This window comes from Natator depressus, chromosome 5 (genome assembly GCF_965152275.1).
Source record: "Natator depressus isolate rNatDep1 chromosome 5, rNatDep2.hap1, whole genome shotgun sequence".
NCBI lineage: Eukaryota > Metazoa > Chordata > Testudines > Cheloniidae > Natator > Natator depressus.
The window spans coordinates 32,843,936-32,864,572 of record NC_134238.1 but is presented as its reverse complement, the minus strand read 5'-3'; the positions used below and the strand labels follow the sequence as shown (position 1 = coordinate 32,864,572).

Sequence of the window (20,637 nt, the reverse complement as noted above, 5' to 3'; positions counted from 1 at the left end):
TCGAGATTGGATGTTTCTCTTAGATATGCTCTAGAAATTATTTTGGGGAAATTCTATGGCCCGTGTTATGCTGGAATGTCAGACTAGACTATCACAATACGGTCCTTCTGGCCTTGGAATCCATAAATTAATTGTCCAGCTTTGGATTCCAATTTTTACGCACAGAGAATGGAAATTCTTGTAACTGGACATAATTCTTTGAAACAGAAATGGAATTTCCTACTAGCTAATGCAAAACCCATTTGTGGAAACACTTGTATTCCTGACCTTCCTATTGCCAACTGAAGAAAAAAAGTGTTGAAAAACTGTCTACGTGGTAATATTGCATTATCTATCTTAAAAAGCAACGTCAAAACAAAAATCTTTATGTTTGCCATTTATTCTCATTGTTTTGTACACAAAAATGCGAGCAATGCTAGTCAGACAGTTTATCCAAAATGGCTAGCACTTAATTCCTGTAGCACAGGCAAATTACATAATTCCATACTATTTTAAAATCACTTTCACATCATTCTGAAAATAATAATATGAATAATTTTAAGTTAATCATTTAACAAAGACTAAAAATATTAATCAGTTTCTCAATTGGTTTCTATTTGCAAAAGTGAAAAATCCATCCACCAAATGTTTGGGGTTTTTTGTTTGCCTATTATCAAAGTGACCTGTTGTATCAGCTCTCCTCAGTAGCACCTTCATCCTGTTTAACAGCCTGGGAGAAAATGCTATTGACAGAAGCAGAATTAGAACTCTGAGCAGGTTGAGTTCTTTTCTGCCGCTCCCAGTACTCTCACATTGGCTCAGTATATGTGAGTTCCCACTCCCCAGCACCTCCCATGTTCTTGAAATAGCATTTGTTTCTCAGGCTCCCTACCATGGGCCAGCACCTGATTTAAAAAAAATCAAATGCAGAAAAGTTTCAGAGCAGATAGAGATTGATTCCTTCACCTAGTAATACAGGAAACAGCTTTGCAATCCTTAATTGCTACTCAAAGACTTTGATGTAAGGGATGCTGACTATGGCCCAAAAGTATCAAATGCACTAGTTTTATATCAGTAGTTCTAACTAGAACTGATAGAATAGTAACACACCCCACCCTTCTCGGTTTTTTCTGTGATGCCTGGAGTCATATTGAATGTCCACCATGAATATTCAGGTATCCACCATTCAGTCATAAGACTGTCCACAAACACCAAGCATTTCAGGAATTTTAAGACAAACGTATTCATCTGAAAAATATCTAGCAGATGTTTGTTAATCTCCTGTTTTAAAAACTTCAGTCAGTCAATCAGGAGGCAGAAACAATATGATGTGGCTTAGGTGACAAATCGGACAACAATGGACTCTGCTTCTTTTCAGCAGTACTTCTGTCCCAGGAAACCACAGCAAGAACTTGGTGCTAGAATTGAGAATATCATGGGTCTGTCATGAATGTGGATGTCAGATCTCAGTGCTAGCAACATGTCCAGAACATGAATCTCGGTCCTTAGCCCTCCTCCTCCTCCCCTGCCCCCCCCCCTTTTTTTTTACCTTTGTGATGGAAAACATATAAACTCTTCCCTCTTCTTTCTTTAGCTCATTCATGAACATTGGTGCACCTACTAGCAGCACATCTGTAACTGAATCTCTGTTAACATCCACTGCACACACCACACTGCCAAAGTAGGAGCCAATCTGGAATTGATAACACAAGAGTAATTTATTTACGTCTCTTTAAAATTACACTGTTTTTGCACCTCATCCTGCAAACGCTTGCACGTGTGTGTGTGAGAACAGTTCAACTGAATTAAATGGGACTGCTCACAAGAAAAGCTACTTGTGTAACATGCCTACATGTTAGAAGATTCAGCCACTTACTGAGTATCCATTATTACTTTACCCACCTTATTTCTCTTCATTATTTTTTTGGACAGCATCATACTGTTGCTGCTATGGCACTAACATAGTGTAATAAGACTATAAATGGAGAAGAGAGTGCTGTGCAATGTATTTCTTTTTTATGTTAAAATATGCACATGAAATAGCCCAACCTGTGATTTACTTTTATATTTATCTGCTTTCATAACATAAAAATTCAAACTTTCAGCATCATGACAAGGCTTTCACAGTGGAGAAAAAGGAATATCGTTAACTTGCAAATCAGTCTTGCGGTACTATCTCTCCTCCAGAAGGCCTCTCATGAAGAGAGGATGGATGTCCATGGCGTCTCCCACAACTAGAGGTATTTACATAGAGGGCCGGATAATGTTTTTCCCGTACCTAATTGCCATGATTCTACAAGAGACTGTGTGAAAGTCACAGAAAATCTCAAATTCACTGCTAGAGTGTAGCTACAGGGGAACGGACAGATACGATGCCAAACGTTTTGCAAGAAAAAAATAATTTTAAAGAGACATTACATACATCACCGCTGCCAATCATGAATAACCAGTTTCAGTGCTGCATCAGTAAAAATAGATATCTACAAACTTTTTGTCCATGAACAAAATGATCGTACTTGCCTGATCCCCTCTCTGGGACTGAATAACTGTGACTCTGCCATGGCTGTCGATGTCATAAACCACAACTCTGCCAGTGTAGTGTGATCTTGGTGCACCAGCAACAAAATAGACAGTGTTCGGGGTTGAGATAACAGCAACAGAATAACCTAGAAAAGAAGTCAACATGACAATTTTGAGATATTATCTAGTGAAGTAGTCAGAGTTAAGGGTTGCCTACTAAGGTTATAAGCTAGGGCATGAATTTAAAGCTCAATAGCTATTCTGAACAAGCCCTCTGTGCAAACATTCTCATTCTTCACTCCCAAAGTGGATTAAGTTAAGACGCAGAAAGGCCCTCTGTGTAAAATAAGGCCAGGTTTACACTACAGAGATATCACTATGTTGCTCAGGGATGTGAAAAATCCACAGCCTTGAGCAACGCAGTTATACTGTGCTAGCCCTCGGGGTAGACAGTACTATGGCAACAGAAGGACTTCTCCTGTTGACATAGCTACTGTGTCTAGTGGAGGTGGATTAACTATGCTGATGGGAGAAGCTCTGTCGTCGGCATAGTAGCGTCTTCACTGAAGCACTACAGAGGCACAGCTGCACTGCAGCATTTTAAGTGTAGATCTGCCCTAAGAGTGTCTATATGTGGAGCTAGTGCAGAATAGCTATTCTGGACTATTTCTCTGTGTACACAAGTCCTTAGTTACCCATTAGAAAAACAGAAGATATGACATGGTGTCCTAGCTGCAGAACATTGTACAGCCAGGTCAGAGATTCAAGTTTGAAAGCTACGTTGTCACTCATCACCTAGCTCACTTACACTTGCATTTATTTGTTAAGGAGATTTGGTTTTCAGGGGAGGAGAGTGAAATGCAACTCCTCGTGACCGATTTGTAGGGCAACATTGGCTTACAGAGCACGAAACAGACAACAAAAATGTCAGCTGCATGCAAATGAGAGTTGGGGGGAAAAAAGGTGGAAATGGTGGCCCTGAAATGAAGGAGGTAGAAGAAACTAGGGGCCATCATCACAGCCATTCTTCAAATTAGGCCATGTTTCTGAAGGAAACCCACTGGATGATGATGGGCTCAATGCATTCTCCCACAAGACACAAAACCACTAATCCCAGTTAATGAACACACTACAGTGCTTGACTGTACATGGTAGGACATGTTAACAGTCCATCAATCATAGATTTCAGATTGATTGACTTTTTCTAAAAATTGCTAATCCTCTCCACCACTATTATAACTTAAACTGCTCTGCAGGAAATATCTTAATACTGGGAAACATTTTTAGTACGTATTATCTCTGTAAACCAGTTTTATTACATATTTTGTATTACTACAAAAACATTTTGCTGTAAGGTTTAGGCTTACACTGAAGAGCAATTTAACAGTAAAACTTGGAGAAGTTTTGCCAGGCAAATATAAACTTTTATTCTAAGAAGAGTCATTTTGGTGTTTAATGGCATTGATAAAGTGTCAAGGGATCAACCAGAGACTGCCGTACAGAAATCCCTCATTAGGATGGAAAAACAAGTCTATCAAAAATGAATGGTGAAAGCCTAAACAAAAAACGGTGGCTTCCTGTATATTACAAGATATCTAACTCTCCTGGCTCTTAGTGTTCCAAAGTACATATTGCATCAGTGTAGGGATATAGCAGGTCACCAAGCTGTAAAGTTTGCTGGTTTTGGCTGAGAACAGAAATGTTTGTCAGAAAACTAATAGCAGATATAAATAAAATGTCTATTAAACTGCAGTGATGTTACTAAGGACATAAATCAAACTGGAAAAGGCCACTGAAGGAATAAGCATGGATGAGTTGCTGACAACTAAATAAGCTTCTGACCTAACGTCAAATAGGGAATATATAGGCAAACAAAAATCAGGGATATAAACAGACCCCCTGATTATAAACTAAGTAGCCTTTTTCAATCCCTGTCATTTCTTACATTCTTGTAATGTATGTGTCCCAAGAATTTTTCATCTTATGTCTTTAATATTTCAGTTAACATTCATTCAGAGTTTTAAAAATAATTAAAACAATAAATGTTTCATTCAGTTTCAGTGAATCAATTGACCAGTAAATGAAATCCATTTATGTACAGAATTTCCCTTTCCTCTCAAATCAGTACTTAAAACAGGAGACTGCTAGAAAGTAATTTGCCATTTTTGCCTGTCTTTGATTAACTTTAGATATGCTACATAATAAATGTTACCGACCCTTACCTAAATAAGAGCTATGGTTTCTGTCTTGTAGAATTTTTTCAAATGCTTGATTAGGGAACGTAGTCACGTGGTTTGAGGTCTCCTGGACTACAGTCCCACTCCAATCATAAGCCCCAACAGCACCCAACATCAGAACATCCTTAAAACAATACAATCAGAATTTTAGAGCTACCTACTCTTCCATAAGTACAAGGGAAGCAGAAGTTACAGTATATGTATGCTGTAATCCATTTACATTAATTATGTTTACATACTCTGAACCCTCAGAGATGAGTAAAATGACATAGTAATAACCTCCCTGTAACCCCCAATCCTGACTCCTCTATACACAATAGCTTAAATAACTGGAAATAACAGTGGAGACAGAAAAACATTTACAAAAAATTTTCCCTTGCAGATGGACCTCCTCTTCTTCCTAAAGGTCTTTTAAAATGTAATACCCAATTAAGATTGCTTATATATAAACAGTTTATATATGGTAATTACTTGCAAAAAACCCGATCAGTTGGACTACAGTAGAACCACAGAGTTACGAACACCTGGGCAATGGACGTTGTTTGTAACTCTGAAATGTTCTCTAACTCTGAGCAAAACGTTATGGTTGTTCCTTCAAAAGTTTACAACTGAACATTGACTTTATACAGCTTTGAAACTTTACTATGCAGAAGAAAAATGCTTCTTCCCCCCTTTTTTTTAGTAGTTTACATGTAACACAGTACTGTACTGTACTTGCTTTTTTAAAAAAAATCTCTGCTGCTGCCTGATTGCATACTTCCAGTTCCAAATGAGCTGTGTGGTTGACTGGTTAGTTCATAACTCTGGTGTGTGCAACTCCGAGGCCCTACTGTATTCGAATTCTTAAAGTTACTCATGTGCTTAAGAACCCTGTTGAACTGATGGCTTAAAAAGGAAAATGGGAATAGAAAATATTTGCACATATGCAACTTGCCTGACTAAGCAGAGGGAGACTGCTTAATTTTTGCTATATCCTGACTTTAACTGTCTCACAAGCTTAATGTTGCATTAATATTGAAGTTCTTTTTATTCATGTAAATTTTCCCTAATTTTTTTGTTTTTAGGGAAGAAATTAAAAATAGATATATGTATTAGGTTTGAAGAGCTTGAAAACGGCTTGAACTGCAGCTGGACTTTGCATATTTAGACTAGGAATTCTTTATTTGGCTGAGGTATCCTTAAACATGTTTAATACGAAAAAATAGTTGAAAAATGTGTGTATGTGAAAGGTGCCAAAGACATTCTTAACTTTGAAAATACTACACAAACTTCCTTCACACTTGAATTATTACTTACATCTCCATGAATGTTAACAAACTAGCCAGTTTTGAAATACTTAGTTTCAATTTTCTGAGTTATTCAAGCACAAGACATCAAATTAGAACAGGAGAATTGTTCATGCTTGGTGAACTCAGAAATGGCTGAACTGATTTTGACCAAACTTAAAATAATAACGATAAAAAAAATCCAACCCAATTTGCATAATTTGTTTGAGAAAATTATAAGCAGCTGAAAAAAATAAAAAATAAAAAATAAAAAAAGAGGAGGGCTTAGAATAGAAGCCATTACTCAACATTAACGCTGTAATAAAAAATATTATTTCACTTTTCATCGTGGTATATTTTCTCTTTCTCCTTCCAACCAGGATGTAAATTAGTTTTGTGGTACTACAGATAAACTACCTGTGTTCCACTTTCCTGGTTTATATTAGAAGAAAATAAAAATGAAATTTGATCTGTATATTGCATTTTTGCTTATTATTCTTATTTTGTTAAATTTATACATGGACTTATGTATATGTAATTATATCTACATGCTTCATTTGAGACAGTTTTTATATCATACCAGCATTATACACTAAATGATTAAATATACGTACCTTTTTTTGTGAGTAATAAGCACTGAAGCCCACTTGGGACATTTCCATTTGGAATGTATCACCTTGATCTGTACCTGGTGCAATAACCATTATTTTGAAAGTTATTCATGTATCATTAAGTCTGTTGAACATTATTGTTGCTACATATTGGGCCCTATCTTTCTGCCATTGAAGTCAGCTGAAGCATGACTGGAACAATTTGTCAAATAAATAATTTGCTCCCAAAAGTACACCCAAAATATACACAACAGTTGTAGAGTATGGAAATCTAATTGATAAAAAGGTAATAATGTTTATCAAGATTTTAATAATGACTGGGTCACATCAGCATTTATCATACATTCATGCAAAGACAGCCTGAAACCCCTTAATAGAAACAGGGAGTAGATCCTCAGCTGGTGTAAACTGTCAACAGCTCCTCAGCCCCAATGGGTATATTACCTTCTATACTAAATATGCGTTCTCCCAGTGTTCCTGCTTCTTCCAATAGTGCAGCCTCAGATGACACGTTAAAAAAATACTTTTCTGTTGGAAGACTCGCAATTCCTTTGATTTCTTTAATTAAATTTTTAGTATCAAGTTCATTTCTGATTAAGTAACCCAAAACCTTGGAGAGAGAGAAAAAGAAACTTCAGTGTGGCTCCATTTCCCTCAGTATCACACACAGAGATATTTTATACATGACAGGAAAATGAAATTAATGTGCACACTCCAGGCAAAGTCTGTAGTTTCCCCTGATCCTTCACACCCTTCCCATCATGGATTTTACATCAGCCTCCTGACATCTGTGGGTAAGGTGAACTGATGGGAATGCATAAGAAAAATGCAACATTTCTGCCATTTATAATAAATATTAAGGTCTATAAACTGGATCTGAATTCCCCTACTTTGCAACTGGTGCAGTCATTTCCACCCAGGCTGAAGGAGCACACAGTGGGTGTGTAATGCTACAAAAGCAAAATGGTAGAATTTTCCAGTTCCTTCACACATGATAAATGACTATCCAAGGTGTAGGACAGCAGAGGATCAAGCCCTGTATTCTGAATCCCTTTTATTGAAAAACATCAACTTTGAAATATTTTGTATGTCATATACAACAGGAACGAAAAAGAATATTATGGAGGGTAGACTAATCCTACTATTTTCAGCTAACAAATATAAACATAAATGGATGACAATAATAATTCTAATGAACTAAAGCCTGCTGATATTACAGTGGCTCCTAAAGATGAACTCCCTCCCCGTCCCAGTCTCGCTGATATAATGATGCATGAATACATACTTTTAATTAAATCAGTCCCACCAAAATTACAGCATTAATTATAGTATTACTTACAGCTATGCCAAATCTGGTTATTTTGTCCTCATTGCATTTAGTTATCACTTCTTGCAAACTTGAGCCATCGTGTGATTCCCCGTCTGTCACAACGACCATTACTTTTGTAGCTGTGGGCCGTCCACCAGATTCAGTGGAAAAAGCATGACGTCTGTGATAAATAAAGCACTAGACTCATTAAATGCATATTTTAACGAACGCTTCCATCATTGACTTAGAACAAAGTGCATCTGGAGTGTTTCTTTATTGGAACACATAGGCCCAGATGTTTAAACCTATTTAGGCACTGCTGTACTACACCTGGGCTGTGCTATGCCTAACTGATTTTAGCTCTCATTTTTAAAAGGGATCTAGGTATTTAGGAGTCTAAATCCCTAAATTGACTGTTAATGGGATTTTGGTTCCTAAATGCCTAAATCACTTTTGAAAATCATATTTAGGCTCCTATATCAGTTAGGTGTGGCACAACACTGCCTCATTAGGTTTAAAAATCTTGGCCAAAGTCCTTCATTAATAATAGTTTAGCACTTATTGCACTTTTTGCCTTCAAAGCACTGTTCAAACATCAAAACCGGAAAATGTTTTGGTCAAAGCAAAAATGTTTCCAAAATTTATCTGAATAATCTTTAATCTGGGTTTCCTGTGCAAACTTATGTTCAATTAAAAAAAAAAGTCCAAAAAAGTTTTGACCAGCTCTACTCTCAATACTCCCGAGAGGTAAAATAAATAAATAAAATCAGGCATTAGCTCCATTTTGCAGACACAGAGGGAAACGAAAACAAGGAAGATCCCTATAGATTTGGAACTCACTGTATTCAGAATCTGTCCCTAAACAAGTAGCCCAAGGTCACTGAGTTAATAGGGGTCTGAACAATAACTGAAAGTGCAGTTCTATGCTGAAAAATGATTGTGTAAAAATAGTGCCTGCTTACTTAACAGATCATTGCCTGTGAGTGTAATCAGAGTTACTTTATTGCCCAAAGTAAGTTTTTACTGCTGCTAACACAACAAAGTCAAAAGTCCCATTGGAGAAAGGGTTTGATTCTGTGATAGTTTTCACACAATCAACCAAGGTCTTATCCTGTAAACATTTAAACATGTGCAGTCACATTGAGTCAATGAGTAAAATTTGCCTCGTAAGTCATTTTGCATCTTTCTTAGGAACTAATCGTGCAAGGCAGTGAGAACCTTCAGAGAGGTTCTTTAATTCCCAATGGTACCAGAGGCAGTACTAACCTCTCAAGAAGTGCTCAACACCTTCCAGGATCAGATCTTTAGTTACAAAAGTAGCATAATTATTGGTGCACTTTACCTTGCATAGTCAATTGCTTTGAAAGTATTAGTCAAGTCTCCTCCTTTTTGAAAGGTCTGCGACATTGCTTTAACAACATCATCTTTTGTTTTGTAGGTATTCAGGTTGAACACTACCCTTGGATCATTACCATACTGAATTAAACCCACCTAAACATCATCGCAAAAAAAAAAAATTAGACTGTCGTGCATTCAAATCAATTACATAGAATCAAAATACCAAATTATTTGTCAAACTGATGCACAGGATTAAAGTTCAAAATGATCTTGACAGACTGGAGATATGGTCTAAAATAAATATGGTGAAATTCAATAGGGACAAATACAAACTGCTGTACTTAGGAAGGAATAATCAATTTCACAGATACAAAATGGGAAATGACTGCCTATGAAGGAATACTGAAGAAAAAGATCTGGGGGTTAGAGTGGACCACAAACTAAATGTGAGTCAACAATGTAATACTGTTGCAAAATAGTGAACATCATTCTGGGATGTATTAGCAAGAGTGTTGTAAAGCAAGACAGGAGAAGTAATTCTTGCACTCTACTTGGCACTGATAAGGCCTCAACTGGAGTAGTGTGTCCAAGTTCTGGGCACCACACTTTGGGAAAGTTGTGGACAAATGGGAGGCAGCCCACAGGAGAGCAACAACTACTAAAGGTCTAGGAAGCATGACCTACAAGGAAAGATTGAAAATTGGGCTTGTTTAGTCTGGAGAAGAGAAGACTGAGACGCAACATGATAACAATCTTCAAATATGTAAAAGGTCATTATAAAGAGGAGGGTGATAAAATGTTCTTCTTAACCACTGGAGAGAGGACAAGAGAAATGGGTTTAAATTGCAGCAAGGGAGATTTAGGTTAGACATTAGGAAAAATTTCACAACTGTGAGGGTAATTAAGCACCGGAACAAATTGCCTAAGGAGGTGATGGAATCTCCAGTCATTAAAGGTCTTAAAGATCATTTAAGAACAGGTTAGACAAAAAACAGTCAGGGATGGTCTACAGCAGTGGTTCTCAAACTTATTTGATCATGCCCCCACTTCTTTGTGTCTGTAATTGTTTATGCCCTCCCGTGCCACACAAGTTCAGAGACTGCCACCCAGCTCTGAAGGTAGAGCAGAGAGCAGCAGCTGCTGGCCAGCCACCCAACTCCTAAGGCAACTCTGCGCCAGCAGCAGTGTACAAGTAAGCGTGGCAATGTAAAAAGTGATATTTATCAATATCACTTTTCACAGCAGACTTAGTGCCCCATTGCCACCCGTACTTCTGCGCTGCTGCTGAGGACTGAGGAGGGGGAGAGGGGAAGGAGAGTCCAAGCCTGGGTGGCAGGTTCTGGCTGTCCCCTTTATCCCTTCCCCCCACCTCCCAGACGTGCATGGCCCTTCTGCCTGAGCCCCAGCTACCAGGGGCTGACAGCTGGAGCTCTTTTAAAAAAAAAAATGGGGGGGGGGCGGCAATACAGCTCAACCTCCCTTGACACATTCCCATGCCTCCAAAGGGCACGCACCATAGTTTGAGAACCACTGGTCTAGAGAATACTTAGTCCTACCTCAGCGCAGGGAACCAGACTCAATGACCTATCAAAGTCCCTTCCAGTCCTACATCTCTATAATTCTATATACAAGGTGGTATATTTTTCCTTCATCACATACAACCCCAATTAATATTATTGCCCATGTTTGCAAAGTAAAACATAATGTTACAAACTCTTACAGTAATTTACATCTTTTTTCTTTAATCTACCCTACTCAACAATAAATGAAGACATGATCTAATTGTTTGCACTAGACTTTTTTGCCTCCTAAAAGTTCCCTACATAGCTTCTACCACTGCATTTCTACTGGTGGGTGCTCTAGCATAGATACAGAGTTGTCAGCAGTCAATATTTTTATCACTATCTCATCTAGATCTGCTCTATAGAAATTCCATAGGAAATTACTTGATAACATTGTACATCCCTTTTATTTTATAGTATAAATTAATAGAGAAGTATATTAAGACATACATTTAACATGGTGAAGAAGAAATGAAGACACTAAGTATCTGTTATATGGCTGAATAATTACTGCCAAGGTTTTTGAATTTTCTAAAAACTTGGAGTGATTGAGCCTGCAATCTTAATATTGTTTCAATACTAGTATTTTGCCTTTAGTTTTCAGGTTTTAAGGGAAAAAATTGAGAGAAAAAAAACCCTGGGAATATTAGCTTGAGCAACCTTGAAAATGGATTTTAAAAGTTCCTTGCTCCTACTAGACTCTTAAGTTCCATTCTACACAATGATGTGTTTTGTACAGCTCAAACTTCAAGTGAAGTTCTTAGGTGTATAGCTGCTGGATCAAATTAGATACACCTCTATTTAAGTGCATACTTTAGTCTTCAGGAAAATTTCCACTGCTGGTCATAAAGTGATTTTGAGGTAGTCAAGGTATCTCAAAACAAGAAAAATGCTAGCCCACATTGAGAGCTATGTTTCAAACACCAGCAGTGTTTGCTAGAACACTGTCTAAAAGTAGGTGATTCCCCATTTTTTTGAAAAAACTAAAAATCCTCCTCCTCAAATTTAAAAATATAATTTTTCTCAAAATCATCACTTTGAGAGAGAAACAAGCACGGAAAATTCTGCATCAGTGTTGTAGATTTTGAAAAGCTATGATTGTATGAAAAGTGGGCTTAAAATGGAAAAGGTTTTACAACTTTAGCCATACTCAGAGTAATGAGGTATAAAACTCTGGGGGGAGAAAAGATGTGTTCTGCTCTCAATATATGCACACAGCTCAAATTTTAATGATTGTTACACATTATCATTAAAATGGAGAATAGACCTTTAAGTATACTGGAAATAATCTAAAGGAGTACTTGTGGCACCTTAGAGACTAACCAATTTATTTGAACATAAGCTCATGAAAGCTTATGCTCAAATAAATTGGTTAGTCTCTAAGGTGCCACAAGTCCTCCTTTTCTTTTTGCGAATACAGACTAACATGGCTGCTAGTCTGAAACCTGGAAATAATCTAGCTCTCTCGTGACACAAACTATGTACTGGAATAAATTAATCAAAATGGAATATTCCCTTTTGAAACATGAGTTAGCTTTATGACAAAAGCCCTGATCCTGGGAGATGCTGAACAACTGCAAATCCCAGTGACTTTGATGGGAGCTGTAGATATTCAGGATCTCTCAGGATCAAACCAGGGGTTGGCTTTACCTTAGCAAACTTAATTTCCTTTAATAAAATTCATTGCTACCTTCCTTCTGTTTCAAAATAATGTTTTCTGACTTACCTGAGTTTTTGTGGGGCCTATATCTAAGCCTTGGACAAATTTTGTCAAAAACGCACTCACTGCAGTCCAGGGATAAATGCTGTTTGACTCATCGCACACAACAACAACATCTATGAAGGAGGAACAGTCTAAAAGAGAAAAGATGATTGATAAAAGGACACTGAATGCACAAAATTTACTTACAACTCATGAGCCAAATTCAGATGTCCATACCTAGTCCACATGCAAGCAAACATCTGTTGATGTCACAGGAGGTTTGCCTGAATGAGAATAGAATAAAATCCCAGCCTGATACTGAGTCTGCTTACATCTGTGTTACACAGATGTAAATGCACCAAAATCAGCGAAGTTACTACTGATTTTCACCAGTAAGTGAGATCAGAATCAAGCCCTGAGTGCGAACCTCAGGATTAGGCTCTTTTTAAACTGAATTTTAAAAAATTCAAAAGGTAATCACTTTTGGATTCCATTACATGACATCTCTCTTCATTTCAATGGATTTATTTATTACTGAATCTATTTTACATTCATTGCCTTACTTTGAAGAGCAGGTGAAAAGCTTCTTAAGATCTGGAAACTGGGACTGATTTCAGAACAGACTCCTGTTGCATAGTACTGACTTCCACACTGCTGGGCCCACAAGGGACCACAAGTCTTTAAAAAATAAAATGAGGAAAATATAAAAACATGTATCCTGTCATTTCACTCCTTTACATACCTTCATGAGAGTGTCACATTCAAATACAGCACAGGAGATCAGTGGAATAGCTCCCTCCCAGGAAGACACAATATTGACTGAGACTAACCACGAGGTGGCACTGTTACCACGAGTTGGTTCTTATGCGTACACACACACTCACAGTAGCAGTTTGTCTTTGGTATTTGCTGCAGAATACTTGTGTTACCTGGTAACTACACATGGTACTGCATGGCCAAAATGTTTTCTGTTAGCTCACGAGGCGTTTTGTGTGTGTGTCCACACCATGAATAAAAATAAAGTTTAAAAAATAATGGATTTACTAATTTGAGAATTCTTTGTTCCACAAGAAAATATATTTCAAAACTGTGGTTAAGACATTTATAACTTCTCTGTACTAACTTCAGTCTTGATCGGAAGAGGATTTTTGAAAAAATAAGTAGAGAAAGAAAGAGACATGTGAAGACTATATATTTTTTTTTAGAGACCCAAGGGGGTGAGGTAATATCTTTTATAGGACAGAAGCTGATAGAGATATATAAAATTATGAGTGGTGTGGAGAAAGTGAATAAGGAAAAGTTATTTACTTGTTCCCATAATATAAGAACTAGGGGCCACCAACTGAAATTAATGGGCAGCAGGTTTAAAACAAATAAAAGGAAGTTCTTCTTCACAGCGCACAGCCAACCTGTGGAACTCCTTGCGTGAGGAGGTTGTGAAGGCTAGGACTATAACAGGGCTTAAAAGAGAACTAGATAGATTCATGGAGGTTAAGTCCATTAATGGCTATTAGCCAGGATGGGTAAGGAATGGTGTCCCTAGCCTCTGTTTGTCAGAGGGTGGAGATGGATGGCAGGAGAGAGAGATCACTTAACTTATGTTAACAGCCATACTAAGTCAGACCAAAGGTCCATCTAACCCAGTATCCTGTCTTCCGACAGTGGCCAATGCCAGGTGCCCCAAAGGGAATGAACAGAACAGGTAATTATCAGCTGGTCCAATAAAAGATATTACCTCACCAACTTTGTCTCTCCAATATCCTGGGTCCATAACAACACTGCATAAGGCTATGTTTTTGTCATTTAGGTAGGGTCTGAAAAGTTTTTTCCGTTCCTTCCATGCATGGCAAGAGTTTAAAAGTTGAAGCACCAAATTAAAAAAAAAATTGATTTGAAAAACAAAACTGAATATAAGTTATTAAATATATAAATGGGACTGTATGATGCACAAGAGTGGGGTATTAAACCTATCTTGGTCTGAATTTGACCAAACTGGAAAGAGAAGACCCATAAAGTTGCTTTTACATGAGAGTTGTTCAGTGGCCTATGATACAAGCTGGTGTCAGTCAAGTTCTTCTGCACAGGCATCCACAATACAAGAACCAATTCAGCAATAGGGTCAAGAGTTGATTAACAAGAAAAACTGAACTCTCCTAGAGTTAGTCTTTTCCAGTCAGGCTTAAGATACATTGGTGGAGGCACAAGGAAGCTTCCAATGCCACTGCTTATATTGTATCTATACTATTGTTGATCAGAAGACAGTACTTTCTAGTAAGACAGTACAGCACCTTTCAGAGCCCCACCTAAACACTTTTACAGAAATGTGAAGCAAGGAAGAGAAGGAATGTTCTACACTTAGACAACAGGTTCTCTCTTCCCCCTGTACTTTGTTAGCTCCTGTCAACAGTTTCCTACTTGCTCCCTCTCTTACAGTGAACGGATTCAATTATTATTGACAGGCTACTTCAGTTCTTTTGTGTTTTAACAAACTAAAAGTAAAAAAAACAGCATTATGTTAAGGTGCATGGCAGCTGGATTAATTGCATGTGCTGTATGATTTACAAATCTATACCTACAATGCTTTGCTGGAATATTTGGGACCAGTAGATTGCAATGCAAGACGCACTGAAATATAAAATTGTTTCTATTTTAAATACGGCAGCGAGAACAAAATGAACCATTTCTGTAGGATAGATCAGGCTGGCTGCTGCTACTCTAGTATTCATTTTGTTCTAACAGATGAATCATAGGCAGGGGCAGGCTCAGAGTTTTTTTACTAAGGCCAATGTAAACTAAAAAGAAAATAAGATATAGGCCTTGAAGCTCCAGTATGCTGGGATCTCCCTCTGTGCACCAGAACGGCAGAATGGGGGACAAAAGGGGCTTTTATGCCACCTTTCTGCCCACACCCCATGATCTTGGGGTCAGCCAGAGGATGGCCAAAACTCCTCTTACTCCCAGAATACCTTAAGAACGGCCATACGGGGTCAGACCAATGCTCCATCTAGCCCAGTGCCTGTCTTCAGACAGTGACCAATGCCAGGTGCCCCAGAGGGAATGAACAGAACAGGTAATCATCAAGTGATCCATCCCCTGTTGCCCATTCCCAGCTTCTGGCAAACAGAGGCTAGGGACACTATCCCTGCCCATCCCAGCTAATAGCCATTGATGGACCTATCCTCCATGAACTTATCTAGTTCTTTTTTGAACCCTGTTATATAGTCTTGGCCTTCACAACATTCTCTGGTATGGAGTTCCACAGGTTGACTGTGCGTTGTGTGAAAAAAATACTTCCTTTTGTTTGTTTTAAACCTGCTGTCTATTAATTTCATTTGGTGATCCTGAGTTCTTGTGTTATAAGTAACACTTCCTCATTTACTTTCTCCACACGAGTTATGATTTTATAGACTTCTATCATATCCCCCCTTAGTCGTCTCTTTTCCAAGCTGAAAAGTCCCAGTCTTATAAATCTCTCCTCATACTGAAGCCGCTCCATACCTTCTACACTGGGTATGGCGTTGAAACAAAGCAGTGGAAATGGGACATGTGTTGGCCAGGTCTAGCTCAAAATGTTTATTGAGGGCTACAGATACAACACACGCATTTTTTGCCACCCCAGAAACATTTTATCAATGTACAAAACAAATATATTCTAATTAAAAACTTATTTTTCCTTCCTGTTAAATAGTCTACTGTAATCATACTTGTGATATCCAGTCAGTGTTAGTGAATTCTACATGGATCAGGAAAGCTTTTGAACCAAAAGTGGCTCAGGCATATATGTACGTGTGTGTCTGTGTGTTTAGATAATTTAAATTATTCTACATTAAATATATACATTTTTATATATTAAAGTTTGTAATGGCTAATAAATAATGTTGCCTCTTACATCTAGAAGGCAAAAGAATCATTCAGGTTTTGGTCACAATTTTCTCACCCTAAAGAATCAGAGAACAGAGCTTTCAGTGCCAATTCACTAAGGTACTTAAGCAAATGCCTAATTTTTAAGCACAAGTAGTCCCATTGATTTCAGTGGAGTTACTCATATGTTTGACATTTGGTATGTTTTTAAGTACTTTGATGATTCAGAGCTTATATTGGCTAAAAGAGGCCAGTGATGATAAATTCTTGAACACTAATACAACAACATAAGGGGCAATAGAGAAAATATTAATTCTAAAACGATTCAAGTTAACTGGGACAGCCTGAATAACGAAGGTTACTTAACTGTAATCAGAGTTCTTCAACATGGCTTCAATATTCCCACCTATGGGTACTGCACCGCCTTGTGGTGCCTTACAGTAAAACGTCTTCTAGCAATGTCAGCTAGAGCGCTCCTGCCCCACTGCCGTTCCCCACAGCATCAGGAGGCACTCCTTTATAGAGTCACCTATCAGTGCATCATGAGGGTGCAGTACCCATAAGCAGGAATATTCATAGCCACTTGAAGAAGAACTCATTCTTACTTTAAACTGGGAAGAAAGTATAGTGAAGTGTCTGCTTTATATTTATTGTTTCACTACATTAGGTACTGTACTAGTGTATGATATATAAATCTTAAACTGGAGTATGTATGCATGCATGCATCACAACAGTGAATCAATATGATCTATAAATACGTTGATCGTTCACCATTTCGTAAGCTCTACCATTGCTGTGGTGGATCTTTGAACATAACTGTTCACCGTATATAAACAAGTTGTACATAATGTAAGCTATAAGAAATTGTTTTTGCAGCATCTGCAGAATACAAAGCTGGCATATGATAGCTGCATTTGGAGATAATGGAAAATGAAAGCTTTTAAAGGTACCTGAGGGTATAAGTTCATACTTAATTTATCAAAAACAGGGAGGATATTTCAGAAGGTGAGAAAAGTGGAGTAGGATATACTTTTATATATGAATTTTCCATTCCAATGCAGTTTTAACTGCCAGCAGAGTTCATTTATCAACATTATTTTAAGTGAACATTTAATTCAGCTTTTTCTCTCTCAAGTGTTATTTTTTAAAGAATCCTTACATATTGGAGATTAGAAGTAAAAAGACAGTGGAAACAATTTCAAACTGCTAACTCAAAACTGGCCTGAATATTTTAGAGAAAAATTCCCAAGCTGTTGAGTGCTTTAGGACAACATTTTTTTTTAAAGTTGGCCCTGGGATGTTATGGGTTAATCCACACAAAGAAAGAGGCAGCCAAAATTAAAAGAAAAATACTTAATTCTCATGGTAAGATTTGGAGCTTTAGCTCTACTACTTAATCTCAACTAGGATAGCCTTGATTCCTCTGTTGGGCTCCCTTGTGGCTGTTAGGAAATAGCCCATGCTGAAGGTGGAGCAGAGCTGCACCACATTAGGGGGAATTGTACGAGGCACTCTCACTCAAGTTCCCCAGCATACAGCATGTGTGCAACTACATCCCTTTATGCAGTACAGCTGGTCTTCCTCCACAAACTGGGTTGGTGAAGGCGAAGCCATGAGGACACACAAAGGGAGTAGACCTTGTATTCACAAAAGCAGACACTCTACCTTGGGAAAAAAACTGATTTTTGTAAAAGTCGGCTTGGCTGCACTGCTTGGCAAATTAGTAAAGAAAACCCTTCAGATTAATGCAACAAGCACCACCAAGATCGACCTATTGCAAAAGAAATCTAGTTTGCTGTTACTATAATCTACTCATATTTGAAATGACTTCTGTCAAAAGAGTGCAATGAAGAAAAAACTCAATGACTATAGCCTGGGCCATCTCCTCTTTCCTGTGCAACCTTAATTCTGCTCTCTGGGCCTGTGCATTATGATACAGTCTTTAATTACATGATCATATTTTATGTATAGATAGATATATAAACAAACAAACACAGGACCCCCCAGATGAATGCACAAAGGAGCAATTCCTAACTTTTGAGTGCTTTACTTTTCCACCTAGATAGCATTATTTTAATGTATGTTTTAAATGTAATATAAAATACATATTATTCCATGTTGTATAATGAAATATTTTCAGCTCAGATTTAAATTTACAAATGTGGAACATTCTAGCTGCTACATTTTCCATCAATGGTCAACAGTAGAAATTAATTTTTTACTACTTACTGAGTACAGCTTTGACACTTACCAAAAATCCTCCAGTTCTTGAGTTTCTTATTAGTGTCAAGCCAAGGTTCATCTGTTCCTTTATCTCAGTAACATTTGGGATGTGTGTTAAAGCTAAAAATAAAGAGATTAAAGGAAAGCAAAAAAGCCCTAAATTCCTATCATATGTTCCTCAGTAACAGAATTCAAAGTTTAAGCTTAAGGAACAAGAGTTTGGAAGAGGAATTTTTCAAATCCCATAAAAGCTTCTGGGACAAAACAAAAGAAAGATAATTGGTGAGAGAAATTTGCTAGACAACATTAACTGGCCTTGTCACATATCTAGATTAGCATTTATAATTAGAGTGCCTGCTCTAAAGAGCTACAGGAAATAGGCAAAGACGCCAAACTCCTCAAGTGGCAGTTTAACTATATAAAGTACAAATGTTTTTAGTAGGTTGAGTGACTACATTTATTGTTTGCACTACCTGAGATATCAGATCTCTCTCAACTGGATCAAGCTCAAATCTTAGATATTTCAGACAGAAAATATATAATGATGGGAATATTTGTGTGAGAAGAGAAATGCTTTACTCCATAGCACCATAAAATAGAAATTAAAAACACGGATCTGAACCTATGATATTCTTAAACATCTCATCATTGCCTTATGTTGGCCTATTTGCTACATCTAATTGTTGGCTCTCATTTTACACTTAGATTGTTCCTACCCAGAACAGTTAACAGTCTTTTTATGTGTTTGTTAAGTGCTAGCAAAATGGAGCCTGATCAGAACCCCCTAAGCACTGCTGCAACATAAATAATATATACTACAGCTTCTACAACTGCTACTAATTCTACAGTTAATACAGAGTGGATGTAAAAAAGTGTTAGAGAAAAAACAGCAGCAAGTAGCATGAAAGTTATATACTGAGCTGGCTCTAGAAACTAAAGCTGTCCTGGCGGCATGTGTAATAAATGAACTGGAGACCAGAGCAACCCTCTAAAAAGCTCTTCTTTTTACTAAGCCTAACAAAAAAAAAAAAAACACCAATACAACATTACATGGGGAGAAGCAACAACCACCATATGCCTACACATGCAGCTAATTTTAGTAGTAAAATAAAAATAAAAAGCTACGTTGGAAGGAGAAGAAAAAAAAAATGATGACCCTCCTTATCTTCTTATTAATACTACTGTCCATATTTTTCAAATTCTTTCCAAGTCTTACCTCACACCAAAGAATGCTCCGCAACAAAGAAACTATTTAGAAAACATGGACAATATAGGGTCCTTTTTCACTTCATCAGGGTCAGTAGGTCTGTGCGAACTGCCTAATTCAAGTTTATCAAATAATCTGGCCTGGTATGGAAGTGAGGCAAAATGGACAATTGCATTAAGTCAGCATTAGTTACAACTTACTTTGTAAATTCAGTTTTTGACATGTCGTTTCAAGTGAATCAACAGGACATGTGTAGATATCTCCCATTCTGTTAGCTGGATACCCACTCCATGGCGAGCCAACAAGCAGCCTAAAAAAACAAGGGGAAACTGATTCTTTCCTTATACTCTGATGAAGAGCAGTTCAGTTTATTTAAAGATAAACTGAAAACAAATGTGAAAGTCTGAGGTCCCCTAGATAAGTTAGAGAGGAGCTCACAAGATTTAGCACGTAAAAACAAAAAAACAAAACAAAAGAATTCCCTTTCCAAGGGTACCAAAATTGTGCTTTGCTCAGCTGTGACTTCCCATTGTGCACCGCAAAAAGACAATGCAAGTATCATATCAGAGAATGTTGATGGAGAATGGGGTTAGTGTATGGGAATGAGAGAGTCAAATATTCAGAGGATGTTTTAATCCATTATGTGGTTATTAGTATTACATTATTATAGAACCATAGAACTGGAAGGGGACCTAAGAGGTCATCTAGTCCAGCCTCCTGCACTCGTGGCAGGACTAAGTATTGTCTAGACCATTCCTGACAGGTGTTTGTCTAACTTGCTCTTAAAAATCTCCAATGATGGAGACTCCACAACCTCCCTAGG

The 20,637-nt window shown here is 37.5% G+C and overlaps 1 protein-coding gene across 1 annotated transcript in view; it reads right to left on the bottom strand.

Moving 5' to 3' along the window:
- The window catches only part of ITGA2 (integrin subunit alpha 2), an 87,628-nt gene that overhangs the window by 30,026 nt on the left and 36,965 nt on the right, over nt 1-20,637 (bottom strand). The window contains exons 3-13 of the mRNA XM_074952534.1: nt 20,015-20,124; nt 18,636-18,727; nt 13,087-13,201; nt 12,548-12,675; nt 9,264-9,412; nt 7,952-8,102; nt 7,057-7,222; nt 6,616-6,689; nt 4,722-4,860; nt 2,500-2,645; nt 1,529-1,672 (exon numbers count right to left, since the gene is read on the bottom strand). Of these exons, the coding sequence (XP_074808635.1) occupies nt 1,529-1,672; nt 2,500-2,645; nt 4,722-4,860; nt 6,616-6,689; nt 7,057-7,222; nt 7,952-8,102; nt 9,264-9,412; nt 12,548-12,675; nt 13,087-13,201; nt 18,636-18,727; nt 20,015-20,124 (1,414 nt within the window). The remainder of the gene's footprint in view (nt 1-1,528; nt 1,673-2,499; nt 2,646-4,721; nt 4,861-6,615; nt 6,690-7,056; nt 7,223-7,951; nt 8,103-9,263; nt 9,413-12,547; nt 12,676-13,086; nt 13,202-18,635; nt 18,728-20,014; nt 20,125-20,637) is intronic.